General features: G+C 37.5%; 2 protein-coding genes across 8 annotated transcripts; both read left to right on the forward strand.

Moving 5' to 3' along the window:
* The first annotated feature begins 1,179 nt into the window (after positions 1-1,179).
* On the forward strand, positions 1,180-11,437 carry LOC121983190 (mitogen-activated protein kinase 1). Of its 3 annotated transcripts, XR_006112425.1 has the most exons (7): positions 1,180-1,525; positions 2,755-2,892; positions 3,327-3,659; positions 3,959-4,061; positions 4,842-5,022; positions 10,668-11,037; positions 11,116-11,437. XR_006112425.1 is itself a non-coding variant. In XM_042536148.1 (6 exons), the coding sequence occupies exons 1-6, from the start codon at positions 1,491-1,493 to the stop codon at positions 10,838-10,840; spliced, it is 990 nt and encodes a 329-aa protein (XP_042392082.1). In that variant the 5' UTR covers positions 1,180-1,490; the 3' UTR covers positions 10,841-11,136. The 3 variants fall into 3 exon arrangements, 2 of the variants coding, with proteins under 2 accessions (XP_042392082.1, XP_042392089.1); XM_042536148.1 differs by lacking the exon at positions 3,959-4,061 and adding an exon at positions 1,685-1,814 and having other exon boundaries at positions 10,668-11,136; XM_042536155.1 differs by lacking the exon at positions 3,959-4,061 and having other exon boundaries at positions 10,668-11,136.
* A 1,114-nt stretch (positions 11,438-12,551) lies between these two features.
* On the forward strand, positions 12,552-15,581 carry LOC121983210 (protein GRAVITROPIC IN THE LIGHT 1-like). 5 transcript variants are annotated; one of them, XM_042536181.1, is made up of 4 exons: positions 12,552-12,936; positions 13,140-13,225; positions 13,311-13,419; positions 14,005-15,581. In XM_042536181.1, exon 4 carries the CDS (start codon positions 14,016-14,018, stop codon positions 15,435-15,437), a length of 1,422 nt encoding a protein of 473 aa, XP_042392115.1. In that variant the 5' UTR covers positions 12,552-12,936; positions 13,140-13,225; positions 13,311-13,419; positions 14,005-14,015; the 3' UTR covers positions 15,438-15,581. The 5 variants fall into 5 exon arrangements, with proteins under 5 accessions (XP_042392115.1, XP_042392121.1, XP_042392109.1 ...); XM_042536187.1 differs by having other exon boundaries at positions 14,008-15,581; XM_042536175.1 differs by having other exon boundaries at positions 13,140-13,419.
* The last annotated feature ends 3,182 nt before the right edge of the window (positions 15,582-18,763 follow it).

Consider the following 18,763-nt stretch of genomic DNA (forward strand, 5'->3'; position numbering starts at 1 on the left):
ATAGAATTATGGTCGGATCATGATTATGATTCGATCACAATTAATTATGATCTCTCCTTGGTTTCACCGTTTTCCATGTTATAGTTTGGGTCAGGACGGGTGGTCGGAGATCGTCCGAAGATCATTCAACTTTCGACGACTAACAACTTGGTCACTTGCCTACCACCGACAACCTTCGAGTGACCTTCAGTCACTCCCCCCGATCCAAATTATAACTTAAGGGACGATAAACTCAGGAAAATATCATAATTAATTACAGCCAGATCATCGCTATGATCCGACTATAATTCCATATGATCTATCCTTTAGTCCATCAAAATATGGACTAAGAGATCTAGTCTCCAAAATAATAAGATATATTTTATTGATTTCTTAAAACATATTGGTCCAGAAATACTAAAATGCATAATTATAATCTCAATATTTTATTATTAGTATTATTATACTTACCTAAAACATCCTAAGTTTTTAAAATAAAATTTAATTTAATAAAAAAACTTAATTAAATCATAAATTCGGTCAAACTCTAATACGAGTCTAAACCAATCTAAAAATCTCTAAATCTAAAAACTCTCAACCCTAATTGTTAGACTGACCCATATCAGATTAACGAATCGGATCCATTTGTATCCACCTCTAATCCAAAAGTTCTAATTTATGAATGCATAACACAAATAAGGTCTGCGCCTATAGTCGGTGGGCCGTGCAACACCAAATATTTCATATAAAAATTTTCTATCAGAACAAATAAAAAAATACTTATAACAAATAACCCATCAATCTAATATTTTTAATTAACCGTTTGTTACAAATAATTCATTCGTTAAAATTAAAAACTCATTTCTTTAACTCTCATAAATTTAGAAGGCGCCCGCCCTTGAACCGTTGCCCAGAGGCGACAAAGGAACTTTAACAGTATGGTGGGCAACACGCCAGTATCAGTGATAATCTCATAATCCGACATTTGGTCAAAGCAACAACAGCAATATTTTGATCTCAGATTCGATTTTCCAGTCAAACAAGCTTGCTTTTCACGGCATCACTAATAAGAATTCCAACAAAAATTTCGGACTTTTCTACGTAGTTTCTGACTTTCTTCCTCTAAAGTGAGTTTACTCAAAATAGTATTAATTTTAATTTCCATTTGTATGCAGACTGTTATTAATTATTAATAATGCCCGTAAATAAGAGTTCCGGAGGCTAAAAGAAATTGCTGTGGCCTGAGGAGCGAAAGCAGGCGAGGGGAAAGGGGAGGTCGAGACGAGAGCGATCTGTTGGGCTAGCGAAAGAGCGCGATGGAGGGCGGAGCCCAGCCGACAGACGCCGAGATGATGGAGGCGGGAGCGTAACTTCCGCCTCAGCCGTCCGCCGGTCCCGCCCCGCAGGGCCTAGACAACATCCAGGTGACGCTCAGCCACGGAGGACGGTTCATCCAGTACAACATATTTGGAAACATCTTCGAGGTCACCTCCAAATACAAACCCCCCATCATGCCGATTGGCAAGGGCGCCTATGGGATCGTATGGTGAGTTGCGTTTTTTTCTCCTCCTTCGAGGTTGCGGTAGATTGGATTCGGTTCGACTGCCGGTGATCTTGATTCTTCTTTCCGACAAAAGTTGTTCCCCCCCTATTTGTAGGGTTTGGTTATCTGAATCCTTTGTTGCCTTTTTCTTTTGGGTCATAGCTCGGCTCTGAATTCCGAGACGGGCGAGCAGGTGGCGATAAAGAAAATTGCCAACGCATTCGATAACAAGATCGATGGGAAGAGGACTCTGCGGGAGATAAAGCTTTTAAGGCACATGGATCATGAAAATGTTAGTTAGCCTGATTGGCTTTCTCCGTGTCCTTTGTTCTCCCCTTTCCCCCAATTTACCGTTTCTAGCTAATTCTTGAAGGCGTCCGTCGACTAACTTTGTAGACTATTTGTTAAAGCGCCAAATGTCCAGTTTGATGCAAGATGCCATAAACTTTTGGGGTTTCACTTTCAGTCTAGTGCTTGATTTACTTGTTGTTGAGCGAATAGGGTTGACAAATAACCAAAAATACACTTACATGCTAAACATATGCAAGAAATCGTAGTTATTGGTTCCTTATTTTCTTGTTGGCATTGGAGTTAAGTTGGGCAATATGACCCTCTGAACTACAAGCTGGCATCTTGTACTAAGGTACGAATCAATAATATTCTTCTTCAATTGTTTTCAAGATTATAATAATCTTTTGAGTAGATAATCTAGAGTGGAAAGAAGTTGCAAGTTGCCTGATTTCATCTTCCTCCATCTCTTCTCTATTGCACCCTATAACAAACAATATAGCCTGAGTGAAAATTTCAAAAGTTTTCATGATAGCTGTAGCTATGTTGGTCAACAAAAGTTTTTTATTTGCAAGTTTGTGAAGCTCTTATTTTCTTTAATGGGATATACATTCTTGTTTAGACGAAAAAATGTATCCATTTTGTAATATAATTTGTCATCAACTTCAAATGCTACGTGAAAACTTTACGACCAACTACTTCAAATGTATCGATTTTGATAATAGTATTAGGTTTTAGAAAGTAATTTTTGTGCTCAGGACCTCACTTTATGTTAGAGAATTGGAACTTGCCTACACAAGCAAAAATTGATGGTTCTTATTATATTACGAATCCTATTTATTTATTTATGTAAAATGGCATGGTACATCAGAACTGGTAAAAATTTAGAAATAGTTCACGAAGTTTATCTTTTCATCCGGGAAATGGTTTTATGCAAATTGCAGATTGTTACAATCAGAGATATAATACCACCTTCTGCAAGGAACACATTCAATGATGTCTACATTGCTTATGAGTTGATGGACACAGATCTTCATCAAATTATTCGCTCGAATCAGGCTTTTTCTGAGGAGCATTGCCAGGTTCTGCTTTCTAAAGTCGCACTATATAGATTGGTTTCTAGTCCTTTAAGCTTCTCAACGAAAAAAGCAAGTTGCAGAACCTCGCGGTTCTAACAATTAAAATATTTTCATTCTTCTCTAAAGTGATTTACTTGCTAAACATACGAAGAGCTGAGCCTAAATATCACATTAAATTAGAGTTCAACCTTATCCCTTATATTTTAGTAGCAAGTTAAATCTGAGAATTTCAACTAGTTAGCTTTTCTTGACTTACTAAAGGTTTTATATGCTGGAAACAGTATACTTGTTAAGAATTAGGCAATTGGGAATATGCACTTTTCTGTTCACAGTTTATAAAACTAATTGTGATAAGCTATCTGATTTCTTGATACGAAAAACTGATACAGTACACATTGTTGTTGCCTGATTGCTTGTTCTGTTTTCTTTCCCTACAGTATTTCCTTTATCAGATTCTTCGGGGGTTAAAGTACATCCATTCAGCAAATGTTCTCCACAGAGACCTGAAACCAAGCAATCTCCTCTTAAATGCCAATTGTGATCTGAAGATTTGTGACTTTGGGCTTGCTCGGACTACCTCAGAAACTGATTTTATGACAGAATATGTTGTTACAAGATGGTATCGAGCTCCAGAGCTATTGTTGAATTCTTCAGAATATACTGCAGCAATTGATGTGTGGTCTGTTGGTTGTATCTTCATGGAACTGATGGACCGGAAGCCTCTATTTCCTGGAAGGGATCATGTGCATCAATTAAGGTTATTGATGGAGGTATAATCTTCTAACCTAAAATTTTTGTTTGTAATCCACCTTGTATGTTATTTCTAGTGTTTGTATCTAACTCATATTAACAATTTAGCCTTACATAGAGTTCAATGGTAGGATAAGATCATTGTAGCTTCCTAGCTGGACCTAAGTAGCTTGGTTCTTAATAGTTTGAAATCATGAGTTGCCTTGTTTTTTTTTCTTTTGTGTGTGTGTGCCAGTAGCCAATGCTTGAAATTGACAATATTAAGTTTTTAGTTCTATTAATTTCTCCCAAAATTGATATCGACTCTTGATATTGGCAGCTTTTAGATGGAAGCGGATGAGTATTTATGGTAGTCCTTCCTTACTAAATCAGCTATTTGATCATTATGGAAAGCTAATAGAAGCTATAGGACAAGAAGAACGGTACCTATTTTTTTCCAATTGCTTTTAGTCTTTCTTACATGAACTCTATTAAGCACTTGACATCTGGAAAAAAATTTATTAACGAGTATACCATTGCTTGAACTTGGTGTACCTGCTTCAGTTAGTTATCTGTTTCCCAAGGTATCTATCATCGCCACAAAGTCTCTCCAAACCTTCAACCTGATTTGCTAATGCTTTATATTGATGTTGTCAATTCAATCTTTCCATGTGTGGAAATCATTTACTGGTCACACAAGTGTAGAAAACTCAACCTTCTTGAAACCTAGTCTACATGAAATTTTGATTTTTAGAGAGTTCGATGGGTCTCTTTTTCTATTTTAACCTCTCTTGTCTCATGTTTCACGTTGATCTCTTTCACTTGATTGGGTCCAATTTGACGTGAAATGGAGGTTGCATATAAGTACTTATATTTAGGTTTAAAATTAAATCAGATATAACGAGGTTTAATAATTGTATTGGGACTTCCAAGTTATTTTGATCTGATATGATTTGCTAAGTTTTTATCTTTTTTCATGGATTTAATGACATGAAACTGAGCCAGCGAAATGTTTTTTATAAGTTTTGTTTGGATCTTGGGTTTTGATTGCAAAATCATGGCCTTAATGATTTAAGTTTAGCTCCCCAAAGCCAGACTTGACCCTTGACAACCCTTAGCATTTATGGTCATTTTAATGTAATTTCCTTAATTTGGAGGAATATTCACTGCATTGCATGTTATTTCCTACATTTGATCTCTGTTTTAAATTTCATATGATGCAGCTTATTGGCACGCCGAATGAGACCGAATTGGATTTCCTGAATGACAATGCCAGAAGATACATTGGTCAACTCACTCGTTATCCAAAACAATCCTTGCCTGAAAAATTTCCGCATGTTAATCATACAGCTATTGATCTCGTTGAAAAGATGCTAACATTTGATCCTAGGCAGCGAATAACTGGTACCTTTGAACATTTGCTAGCTTTCTTTGACTGATAATATAATTGATTTAGCTGTGCATGTTTCTAAAAGTTATCATTTATTGACGAGGTTTATGTTTCGACACTTTCTATTGTTAAAATCAATGATCAGTCCGATGAGGACCCTAACAAATATTCAGATCATTTTTATACAAGTCTTAATGTAAACTTAACCATGCTAGTTATATTTGTGATACTAAAGAAAATTGAACATTAATAACATGATATGTTAAATTCAATGATCAGTCCGATGAGGACCCTAACAAATATTCAGATCATTTTTATACAAGTCTTAATGTAAACTTAACCATACTAGTTTGTATTTGTGATACTAAAGAAAATTGAACATTAATAACATGATAGGACTTGTCACTTCTCAATGATATTATGTTTTGCTAAGGTTTCATTGTCTTGATGTTGTTTTAATGGACTATTTTCATGTATTTTAAGCTTTGCTCCTATTAATTTTGGAAAGAAGTTTTGTATGAAGGATTTGTAATCGCTTACTAGGTTTAGATGTATGTACAATGCTAGTTATCTAGTACACGAGTTTTTTTTTCTAAAAATACAAAAGTAATTTGATCTTGTTAGAATTGTCCTCTGTAGTTAAGGTAAATTCCATAATCATTCTGCGGACAAGATGGGCATTAATATTTCTCAACCATAATATATTTCTTGAGCTAGCATATTAAATTTTGAAAATAAGGACACTAGTGAATTACATTTGTCTAGCAATTCTGGATTAGCTAATTGACAAACAAACCTTCATGGGAATACATTGGAAGCTTAATGTATTATCCAACTCGTGGATCTGTTTCTAATGGTAGATGTTCTCTTTCTAACTACGTTGTCTTTATCCTCCTTCATTAATGGATATATTACTTGATGAGAACCATGGTCCAATTATCTTATGCAGTAGACGACTGATTTTGGCTACACCTACACTCATTGAAATTTCTCTTTTTATGAATTTTCATAAGGACAACGTGATTGTTGATAAATGACTCAAAATTTACAATTGAGTTAGTGGTGGCAATGAGTTGTAGTAGTGGTAGTAGTGGGGAAGAGTAGTTGAGTTAGTGGGATGAATTGTGGAGTTAGTGGGCTATGTAGGTAGCTTATAAATAGACTACATGTTTTATGATTTAATGAAGAAGCGTGAGAGATTATTGTGTTTCACTTGTCCATCTTTGTCCCTTTATCCTCCTCCCAATTTTCTCTAATAGTGGTATCAGAGCGCCGAGTTTGACGTGTCCTAGTTTGCTCGCAATGACAATCAACGGAGTTTCTCAACCCCTCATTCCCATTTTCAAAGGAGAGTGCTACGAATTTTGGAGTATCAAAATGAAAACTCTATTTAGATCTCAAGATCTTTGGGATTTAGTAGAGAAAGGCTTTGATGACGAGGATGTCGATGAAGGTCGATTGAAGGAGAACAGAAAGAAAGATTCGAAGGCATTGTTCATTCTTCAACAAGCAGCACATGAGACTATTTTCTCAAGAATTGCAACTGCCTCACTTTCCAAAGAAGCATGGGAAATATTGCAGAAAGAATTCCAAGGCTCCTCCAAGGTGATAGCAGTGAAACTCCAGACTCTCAGAAGTGAGTTTGAGGCCTTGCTTATGAAGGGTAGTGAAACTTTACAAAACTTTATATCTAGAGTAATTTCGATTATCAGTCAAATGTGATCTTATGGAGAAAAGATCACTGATGCAATTATTGTTTCGAAAGTTATGCGAAGTTTGACTCCTAAATATGATTACATAGTAACTGCGATCGAGGAGGCAAAAGATCTCTCGATTTTATCTTTTGATGAACTAATGGGTTCTTTGCAAGCTCATGAGGCAAGATGAAATAGATTCGTTGAGAAGGATGAAGAAAAGACATTTCAGGCTTCTCAAGTGAAGGGGGAGACAGAAAAAAAGGAAGACTTCGTTGGCAGAGGTCGTGGAAGAGGAGGTTTTCGTGGTAGAGGACGTGGTAGAGGAAGAAACCATTTTAATGGACAAGAGAAGCAATTTAACGGGGATAAAAAATGGAATAAAAATTCCATTCAGTGTTATGACTCCAAAAGATTTGGGCATAAAAGGCAAATTGCAGAAATGACTCACAAGCAAACTTTGTGAAAGAAGAAAACGAGGAAAGTAAGTTATTTATGATTCATTTTTATTCTAACGAAGTTTAAACCGATATTTGGTTTTTGGATAGTGGATGTTCAAATCACATGACTGGAAATAAGTCATTATTTAAAGAGCTTGATGAATCACCGAAGATGCTAGTAAGACTTGGAGATAATAAGTAGATACAAGTCGAAGGAAAAGACAATTGCTGTGGAGACTAGCGATGGTAAAGTAAAATTGCTTTACAATGTCTATTTTGTTCCTAGTTTGGCACATAGTTTGTTAAGTGTTGGATAATTGATGATGGGTGACTATGCTATTGTATTTGATAACGGAGCTTGTGTTATTTTTGATAAAGATTCTGGAAAGTCTATTATTATCGTGCAAATGACAGAAAATAAGATGTTTCCACTGAAGATCTCTAATGTGGGAAACCAAACTTTTATTGCTAGCGAAGATAATGAATCCAAGATGTGTCACTTGAGATATGGGCATCTCAACATCAAAGGCATGCAACTTTTAAATCAGAAAGGTATGGTTTTTGGATTACCTCAAATTAGTTCTCTTGGTTTATGCGAAGGATGTATTTATGGAAAACAAATAAGGAAGTCTTTTCCAAGTGGGCAATCATGGAGAGCTTCAGAATGCCTTGAGCTAATTCACGCTGATTTATGTGGTCCTATGAGAACTACATCATTTGATGAGAGTAAATATTTTTTAATGTTTACTGATGATTTTAGTCGGATGAGTTGGGTATATTTTCTGACAGACAAGTCAGAGACTTTTGAAAATTTCAAAAAATTCAAGGTGCTTGTAGAAAAGCAGAATGATACTTTAATAAAGACTCTTCGTACAGATCGAGGAGGTGAGTTCTTATCTAAAGAATTTAGTAAATTTTGTGAAGAACATGGTATTCACAGGGAATTAACAACGCCTTATACACCGGAGCAAAATGGTGTTGCCGAACGGAAAAATCGAACCGTTGTAGAAATGGCTAGAAGTTTGCTGAATATCGGAGGACTTCCAAATATTTTCTGGGCTGAAGCAGTGGCCGCATCAGTTTACTTGCTGAATATTTCTCCAACAAGGGCCGTTTTAAATCAAACACCATATGAAGCATGGCGAGGTAGAAAACCATCGGTAAATCACTTAAGAATTTTTGGTTGTATTGCATATGCCTTGATTAACTCTCAATTTCGTCATAAACTTGAGAAGAAATATGAAAAATGCATATTTGTTGGATATTGCAATCAATCAAAAGCATATCGATTGTATAATCCTCTTACTGGCAAATTAATTATAAGGAGAGATGTAGATTTTGATGAAAATTCAAAGTGGAATTGGAATATACAGGGAGAAGAGACTCAAATTCACATTCCAATGGATGATAGAACTCCAACAACAGAAGATGTTGAATCATCTTCTTTGGAATCACCAGCCCCCTCACCATCAAATTCAAGAAGTAGCAGTTCATCCTCCTTACAAGAATCTTCTGATGAAGCACCTCCAACAAAGGTTAGATCTTTAAGAGAAATATATGAGTCAAGTCAATTTGCTCTTTTAGTTACAGATCCTACAACTTTTGAAGAAGCAGTAACAAAAGAGGAATGGAGGAATGCAATGAAAGAAGAGTTAATTGCAATCCATAAAAATGAAACATGAGAGATGGTAGATCTACCCGAAGGTAAGAATGTGATTGGTCTCAAGTGGGTGTTTAAAACAAATATCATGCCGATGGAACCATTCAAAAACACAAAACTCGACTTGTTGCAAAAGGGTATTCGCAACAACAAGGTATTGATTTTGAAAAAAACCTTTTCTCCGGTTGCTAGATTTGAAATTGTGAGAATTGTCCTAGCATTAGCTGCACAAATGCATTGGCCTGTTTATCAATTTGATGTTAAATCTGTATTTCTGAATGACGATTTGCAAGAAGAAATTTATGTAGATCAGCCAGAAGGTTTTATAATTGAAGGCAAAGAGACGAAGGTGTATAAATTGAGAAATACACTTTATGGGTTAAAACATGCCTCACGGGCATGGTATAACAAGATTGATGGTTATTTTCGTCAACATGGTTTCACAAGAAGTGAAAATGAAGCCAGAGCGATGTGAAAAAACAAGGTAGAGATGATTATATTATTGTGTGCCTTTATATCGATGATATAATTTATATGAGTTCTTCTGATTCTCTATTGGCTGATTTTAAATCTAATATGATGAAGAGGTTTGAGATGTCAGATATGGGAATATTACATTATTTTCTTGGTCTTGAAGTAAAGCAAGGAGTTGATGGGATCTTTATCTTACAAAGAAAATATGCGACAGATCTTCTGAAAAGGTTCAACTTATTCAATTGCAATCCAGCTACTACACCTATGAGAAATTACAACTGGAAGATGGTTTAGAAAAAACTAATGTAAGAAATTTCAGAAGTTTGGTTGGAGGTTTAATTTATCTAACTCATACTAAACTAGATATTATTTTTTCTATTGGTGTAATCTCTGGATTTATGCAAAATCCTATAAAGCATCATCTTGGAGCAGCTAAAAGGATTTTACGTTATGTTGCTGGAACCATGGATTATGGAATTTATTATAGTAAAGTTTCAAAATTTGATCTTTACGGGTTCACTAATAGTGATTGGGCAAATTCAGTGGATGATCGAAGGAGTTCCTCAGCTAGTGTTTTTAATATTGGATCAGGAGCAATTTCATGGAGTTAAAAAAAACAAGCTACTACAGCCTTATCGTCTTCAGAAGCAGAATATGTAGCAGCAACTTCAGCAACATGTCAAGCAATTTGGGTTAGAAGATTACTTGCAGATCTTCACCAACAACAAAATGATGTAATTACTATTTTTTGTGATAATAAGACGATAATTGCAATGACAAAAAATCCAGCTTTCCATGCGAGGACTAAACATATTGATATTCGTCTACATTTCATTCGAGACTTAATTGCAAATAAAGAAATTATGTTGGAATACTGCAGTACACATGAACAAGTGGCGGATATCTTAACGAAGTCACTTCCAAGCGAGAAGTTTATTTATTTTAGATCGTGTCTTGGTGTTTCTAATTTTGAATCAAGGGGGAGTGTTAATAAATGACTCAAACTTGCAATTGAGTTAGTGGTGGCAATGAGTTGTAGTAGTGGTAGTAGTGGGGAAGAGTAGTTGAGTTAGTGGAGTGAATTGTGGAGTTAGTGGGTTATGTAGGTAGCTTATAAATAGGATATATGTTTTATGATTTAATGAAGAAGCGCGAGAGATTATTATATTTTACTTGTCCATCTTTGTCTCTTTATCCTCCTCTCAATTTTCTCTAACAGTGATAACCCTAGTAAGATGACTTATACGAATGTTTTCTGACGTTTTTCTTGGTCTTCTTGTTGCATGAAAGATTTCAGTGACGCAGCAATATGCTGTCATTTGTTTTCCCCTTCTCTGACGCCTTGTTTGAACTTTGAAATTTGATTGTTGAATTTTATTTGTCGTCGGCAGTTGAAGAAGCTCTAGCACACCCTTACCTAGCCGCTTTACACGACAGCAGTGACGAACCCGTGTGCATGATGCCCTTCAGCTTTGACTTCGAGCAGCAGGCACTTTCCGAGGAACAGATGAAAGAACTCATCTACCGGGAGGCTCTCGGGTTCAACCCTGATCACCAGCAATGAAAATAATCTTAATCCTCTATTAATGCCTTGGACCTTAAATCACTGTAAACGAAGTTGTTTGTGTGGTATGGCACTGTCTCTGATTTCTCAGGTATGTGGATGTCCAGAATGCTGGTACTCGTTGATGCTAGGGGTTGTACTCCGGGAGCTTCTGATTAATTGACTACACTTTTATCAGTTGTCGTTTAGTTTTGCCGGTAAGTTTGTTGATTAAAAATAATCAAACCTGCTGTATTTTCCTGGTTCTAGTTCTAATAAAAAAAGACTGCTGGCAGATGTCACTCTTGGTATGATCACATTATACGAACACTAGAGTTGGTGGCTGCAGATCTCTTTGCTTGGTTGATGTCCAACGTACGATAGTCAAATTCGACGGCTAGTTTGCACGCAAACGCAACAGATAGCCTAAAAGTAGGGTGGGGTGGTCGTGTTAGTCTTACGTGGAGCATTTAATAGATCTGCAGTTGCAGGGTCTGAGATTCCGACGTCGGTGGAGACCGAACGCTATGGCGATTTCTGGGAGCCATGCGCAAGCAAACATTATTGGAACGGGTAGAATCTAATTTAGCTACCGTCTACGATAATTGACCTTTTAATTGTTCTCAACATGAGAACAAGATTAAGATTATTATTATTATTATTAGTTTCCCTTCTCTGTCACTTAAAATGCACACAAGTAATGCTTAAGATACACGCAAATGTATACATAGTACCAACGAAAAGTAATGCTTCAAAATTCAAAAATAAAAAAAGAAATCAAATTTGAAAGTCTATTTAATCTTTTTTTTTTTTTTGAGTTGTTGATGTGTTCAATGTTCATCCTATGATAATTAATTTTTATTTTAAAAAATGTTTCTTTCTCTAAAAATATATCATTTTGATTAAAAAAATTTGCATAGCAGATTTCCTTACAAATGAAGTATGAAAGTGTGTTGGAGTTGGAAAATATACATTATTTTTATGAAGATTTTTTTAGTGAATAAAAAAGATCCTTCTCAATTCAAAATTAATATATTTTTCGTTTAAAAAAAAACTCTTTTGTGCCAATGATCGACTTCAACTCAAAATTATATTATTTTAAATTTATTTATTTTTCAATAGTCTCATGATTTAAGTCATTAAAGAATACTCATTGTTGTGCAAAAAGTCTCAATCGAGGTGTTTTTTTTTGGCGGGAAATCTACCAATCAATTAAGAATAAAATAGGGCAATAACTCAATGTTTTATTTAAATCTGTCTTCCATTTATTTGTTATATTTTGATTTTCCATTGGAATTTGTATTCTTATTGTACATCCAAAAAGCTCAGCAGGAAGCTGTCAAAATCAAAACCTTGCCTCGACTCCCTGCCACCAACTGACACCCCCCTATGCTCTGGATCACTCGTCACTCCCAATTATTTCTTCACGAGAAATTGCATCCTTTCTTAATAATCAATAATATTTTTATATAAAATAATTGCTCCAATAATTATTTTATATAAAAATAAATTATAAAAATACCATAGCTCTAAATTAAATCCCAGAGGACAAAAATCCCACTCAAATCCAGCTGGAACAGACTCTGTGAACCTCGCCCAAAAATATATCCTCCCTGTTCTACCCTCACCGTAAAAAATCCACATTAGAGCACATACGGTACAGGCTTGTAATATTCATGCTTCAACAAGGGTATTTTAGGTATAGAAATCCCAAGGTCTTTTTATCGTTTCCCAATGCCGTGTCGTTCGACTCTGCTTGCTCTTACACTTCACTGTCCTTCCCGCCTTTCCCTTCCCTTCCTCTATCGACCTCTGCCCTTTCTCCGAGGTCAAGCGAGTTCGGATCCAGCCGGAGGCTCAAGTGGCAGGAGGAGTCTGCTCTAAAGATTCCATCTTGGGTTCTCCGCCGTTGCCATTTCTCTGTCCTCGCCGTCGACGAATGGCCAGCCATGTGGACAAGACAAGGTCGAGGCTACTCGAATGGTTGCTTGATCGCCGGACATGGTAGAGAAGAGAAAGCTCATCGGGCGTTTCTTCCACGTATTGGCTTTGATTAAACTCTTTCTACTCTTCGTTTTCCTCTTAATCCCAAGAAAAGCTCGCTGACAAGGAGCAGGGTAAAGACTCAACTTCCACCCCCTCTCTTTACTTTTATTTGTTTACTAAAAAAAAGGATTTTGCATTTTTTTCTTCTCCTTCTACCGCATATGCATCCCCTTTTAATGCTCTACACTGTTCATTAATACATACGCGCTCCTGTCCCCTTATCTGCATATTAGTGTACATTTATGTTGTGTGTTTGTTTGTTTCTTTACGGTAGCATATTGAGCTCAAGGAACGTTTGGGGAAAGTGCTTATGCAGCTACTGAATTGATGATAAGACGGTGCTGCTGCTGCTGCGTCATGGTGATAAATAGTTTTGTTTTCTTCTCGAGCCTTGACAATCTTCGCCTCTGAACTTATTACGTGACTTCTGGTTTTATCTATAAAGTGTTGCAGTGGGTGGGACCTCATTGGGGATGCAGTTTCTGTGCATTTGCACGGAGAGACATCTTAAAGTAGTAGCTACAAGTTGATTCCCTGGGAAAATATTGACCATGGTGGGGTTTTTATCACACTATATAGTTTCTTTTGAAGTTTGAAGCAAATGTCCAACTTTTAGATTGGGAAATTAGTCATCCACATAATTTGTTGTTTTTGTTATAGTTCAACCTATAACCTATTAACCTCGTTTTAATTCTGTCATTATCCTTTGAATAGACTGATGAAATGTTCTTGAGTGTTTTTTGGTGGTCATATAAGAAGGCAAAGCGATCTTTAACTGATTGCCTACTTATTCCCTCCTCTCCCACTTAAATTTGCATAAGCCAAAGCATTCTCCAATAATGTTTGCCTTTTATCTTTGCTGTCCTTTTAAACATTCGGCTGCCCATCAATTAAAGGAATCTGAGGCCCCAAAACAATCATGTTTAACTCATGGATTTACTTGCATTTTTTTGTGATCCGTAGGTGTCGTTTTTCTTTCTTTCTTTTTCTTGTTCTTGGCAATATGCTTTTGTTTCCTCCAGTTTGGGTCCATGTTCTCTTTAAAGTAGGAGAAGAATTCTACCTCCAAAGTAGAACACTTTGTTGTCTTGCCGGCCATCTTGACTCTAATATTAGTGGAATTTCTTTCCAATCTACAGCAGGTGTAGCAATGGAATCTTATAGACTGGAGCCACCGTCTAAGTTGGGAACTTTAGATTGGAGTTTCAACAAGATCATCCATCTCCGCCGCCATGTCGCAAGCTCTGCTGCTAGTGCTTGTTCTATTCCCGATGAGGATGCCTATTCAATTCATAAATCCAAGCTGTCTCAAAACTTCAGTGACAGTTCCACCATCCTCTTAGAAGATCTTAATGGTTTCTACAAAGACAAAAACCAGAAGCAGCAAGAAAGTTTCTTTTTGAAGGAGAAAGAAGCCATGGAGTCTTTCCTTGCCAACCTTTTTGCACGCATCTCTGCAATTAAAGCTTCCTACGTTCAGCTCCAAATGGCAGAATCCCCATATGATCCTGACATGATACAGTCTTCTGATCTTGCAATTGTTACCGAGCTCAAACAAGTCTCAGAGCTCAAGCAGACCTACTTCAAGAACCAATTGGTCATCCCTCATCCTGATTGTGACCCTAACAGAGCCTTTGCTGCTCAGATTGAAGAGCAGAGAAATCTAATCAAGACCTATCGGATCACAATCGACAAGCTCAAGGCTGACCTCAAGATCAAGGATTCTGAGAGCCTCACACTGCAGGATGAGCTCCTTGAGTCAGAGAAAAATAATAGAGTTTTGGACTCAAAGCTCCACCCTGGCCGGTCCTTCTCAGCCTTGGATGATCTGCATCCCTCTGGCTTAAACTCTACCCATTTCCTCACTTTTCTTCGATGCACCTTCAAATCCATTCAGTCTTTTGTCAAATTAATGGAGAAGGAAATGGAGTCAGCTGGTTGGGACCTCAATGCCGCTGCAACTGCTATCCAACCCGAGGTGTTTCAGTGGAAGAAGCCCGAGCATCGAACTTCTGTGTTCGAGTCCTATGTGTGTGGCAAGATGTTCTCCAACTTCCACCACAAAAGTTTCAATGTTGATGGCTTGGAAGGCAGGCTAATGTGGAGTTCCCCCGAGTTCTTCCAAGAATTCACTCAACTCAGATGTGTTGAACAAATACAGAAGCTCAGTCAACACTCAGCAATCTCGAGCTTCGTTAGAGCTAAGTATCTGGAACTCGTGCATCAGAAAATGGAAGAATCGTTCTTTGGAAGCCTCAATCACAGGGCTGTGCTGAGCTCCTGCCAGCGCTTCCCTAACTCAACATTCTTCAAACATTTTGTGGAGATGGCGAGGGGAGTGTGGCTTCTCCACTGCCTGTTCTTCTCATTCAAGCAAGACTCAGACCAGTCCATCTTCCAAGCCCAGCGGGGTAGCCGGTTCTCCGAGGTGTACATGGAGAGCGTAGTCATTGACGACAAATCCAGTAACAAACCCAGCACAGTTGGGTTCACCGTAGTTCCTGGGTTCAAGGTGTGCTCAACTCTGATTCAGTGCAAGGTCTACCTCTTGCCTGCAGATCAATGTTCATGATGTCGTCGGGTGAAAGACCGGGAAAGTTCTCTCTCAATAACCATGTAAAAGTATACAGCAGCATGCAAGATCTTAGTTGATCGAGCTTAATTATGACGTTGACAATAGTTAGATGTGAATCATGATGCATGGAGGATTTAGTGATTTTGTTTTGCAATGGGAATCTAGTTAGTCAAATATGAAATTGTTACAAGGAAGAACTCTTGGCACATACTACCTCACCTTAAAACGCCCATACCACCCTCCTTCCCCACGCAATTGAACAAGACCAAATACACTGACTTTTGATCATTAATCAACAACAAATAATGCCGGTGCATGTGGTCGAAGAGGGTGTCCTGGGATGCTGCATATCCCAATCTTTTCAACTAGCCCCCTATTATTATTATTATTATTATTATTATTATTATTATTACCCAGACGTCCTTTTCAACTGTACCTGCTCTATAATAATGTGATGGAATGAATGAGAAAGATTTAGTTTCGTTCTGCGTTCTTTTCTTTTAGTCTTTTCCATTCTTATTAGCAAACATCGCTTTTCCTTTCTCTGCGCACCTTTCTTTGTATCCATGCTTTAGAGTGAATATTATTTGTCGCCTTGAATCATTTGCAGGTTCAACAATACTTTCTTTTAAATATCACATGAATAATTGTATCTTGTCTGGTAAAATTGAGTCTATCCATTTTTTAGTTTACACCATTAGGTTGTGTTCGATCAAAATTATCATACTAGGTAGGTCGAAAGCCATCATCTAGATAGCAGCCGACTTGATCCCAAAACTTAAAACAGAGCTTGTCGTTTGTCTCACGTGCAATAATGGCGTCTTCGCCTGGATAGTCAAAAAAATCACGAGCATATCGTCAGCGATTATGGAACATGTGCTTCGCGTCCACCTGGATGCTCGATCGATCGAGCAAAGGAAACGAGACTTTGGGGCCGAGCATAATAAAATCATTCGGGCGGAGATAGATAAATTGTTGAAGGCTGGATATATTCGTGAAGTATAGTTCCCAAATTGGTTGACCAACATGGTCATGGTATTTAAGGTAGGGAATAAATGACGAGTCTGCATCGACTTGAGAAATCTAAATAAGACATGCCCCAAGGATTATTATCCCTTGCCCTGTATCGACCAGGTAGTGGACTCAATCTCTGTCTGCGAGCTATTATGCATGCTGGATGTGTACTAAGGTTACCATCAGGTCCCACTGACTAAAGACGATCAGAAAAAGGTTAGCTTCATTATGGCTAAAGGAACTTATTGTTACAATATTATACCATTCAGACTAAAGAATGCAGAAGTTACTTACCAATGACTTATAAACAAAGTATTCTGGAAGCAGATCAGACACGATATGGAGATATACGTGGATGACATCCTAATTAAGTCACTCTGGGAGGTCAATTTATGTGCCGACATAGATGAAACTTATCGAACGTTACGAAAATATGGGCTCAAGCTTAACCTAGTAAATGTCTATTTAGAGCCAAGAGCATGCGTTTCCTGGGTTACATAGTTACAGAGTAGGGAATCAAAGCTAACCTGAGTAAGGTGCAAGCTCTACAAGACACGACTTCCTCGCGTAATTTGAGGGAGGCACAACATTGACCGGGCGGATCACAACATTATCTCGCTTCATATCAAGATCATCCAACCAGAGGTTACCCTTTTTCAAGATACTTTGTCGAGTCACAAAATTTCAATGGGATGCTGAGTGTGATAATACGTTTGAGAGTTTTTTAGACTATTTGTTCGCCCTACTTGTACTTGCTAAACCAATAGGCGAGGCTTTGTAGGTATACTTGTCCACTACAAAGAGTGTCATCGGGTCAGTATTAGTAAGGCAAGAGGGGAAAAAATAATAACCTGTATATTTCTTGAGTCATTTATTGAAGAATGTTGAATGTCGATACATCACTCTGGAGAAATTGGCATACGGGTTGGTCTTTTCCTCTTGAATATTGCGTTTTTCTCTCTCACCCGATCATCGTGTTGACTAACAGCACCTTGGGCCGAGTGCTCATCAACTTGGAAGCCACAGTGAGATTGATCAAGTAGACCACTGAATTCAGTGAGTATAACATATAGTACCAACCCCGAGTGACCATCAAAGCTCAGACCTTAGCGGATTTTGTAACTAAAAAATAAAACCCAGTGGCAGAGGAAACCTGGAAAATATATGTGGATGAGTCATCCACCCGGCAAGGAAGCAGAGTGGACATTCTTATGAACTCACCCAGGGAGGACAGATTGCAATTATTCGTTTGTCTAGATTACCGAACTATCAATAATAAAGCCAAATATGAGACATTGATAGCTGGTCTGCAGGCTGCAAGACATGTGGAGGCTGCTCGAGTCTTAATTTACTCAGACTTTTAGTTAGCGGCTTAACAACTTTTGAGTAATTTTGAAATCAATAATGAATGACTCAAGTTATATGCAAAATTATTAGAGAAGTTGAAAGTAGGATTTCAAGAAGTTATTTTACAGAAGATTTCACGATCGAAAAATCAGAGGGCGGACCAATTAGTTAAATTGATGACTCCCTAATCTCATGGGCTCTAGATAAGCCTATGGAATAAATACTATTAATAGCTCACATCAAAAGACAGGCCGAACTAGAGTTACAAACTAATTGGAGAGTACTGTTAATTTTGTTTCTCCAGCTAGGAATATTACCAACTGATCGGGAACAAGCATGTATGATCAAGAAAAGAGATGGTTGTTTTACTTTGATTGGGGATCATCTATATAATAGGGTTTTCTCTCGCTCTTTACTTAAGTGCATCTAACTGGATGGGTGAATAGCACTCGTGACTTTTTCATGTTTATTGTAAAATAATAGAGAAAACATAGCGGAAGTAAAACAAAGAAAAAAACAATGCTATCAGTTTCTTTACTTGGTTCGGAGCTTGTGACGACTCCTCCAAGATCCACACTCGTTGAGTGCTTACATTGGGCAATTTACTAATAGCTCGAAGAATTATTCAAGAAATTTAAATTAATTACAAAGTAGATGCAAATATTAAATTTACCGACAACTTTAAATATATAGAGCTTTGGTGTTGGTTGTCGGATCAGCGTTTAGTCATCATGGAGAGCTTTTCGGAGCAGCGTGCAAGTACAAAACTCATAGCGAATGAATTGTGCTTTGTGGCTGTCGAACATTGCTTTTATAAAGTGTTGAGGGCGCGCCCAACTTCATTCGAGGTGCCTTCAAATGTAAATTTCCCCATGTGCTTCTATTTGCGCGAGAGCACCTTCTAGGCACTTTGAGGTGCCTGCAATGCGCTCCAGGGCGCCTTCCATGCACTTTAGGGTGCC

Source organism: Zingiber officinale, chromosome 1B (assembly GCF_018446385.1).
Source record: "Zingiber officinale cultivar Zhangliang chromosome 1B, Zo_v1.1, whole genome shotgun sequence".
NCBI lineage: Eukaryota > Viridiplantae > Streptophyta > Magnoliopsida > Zingiberales > Zingiberaceae > Zingiber > Zingiber officinale.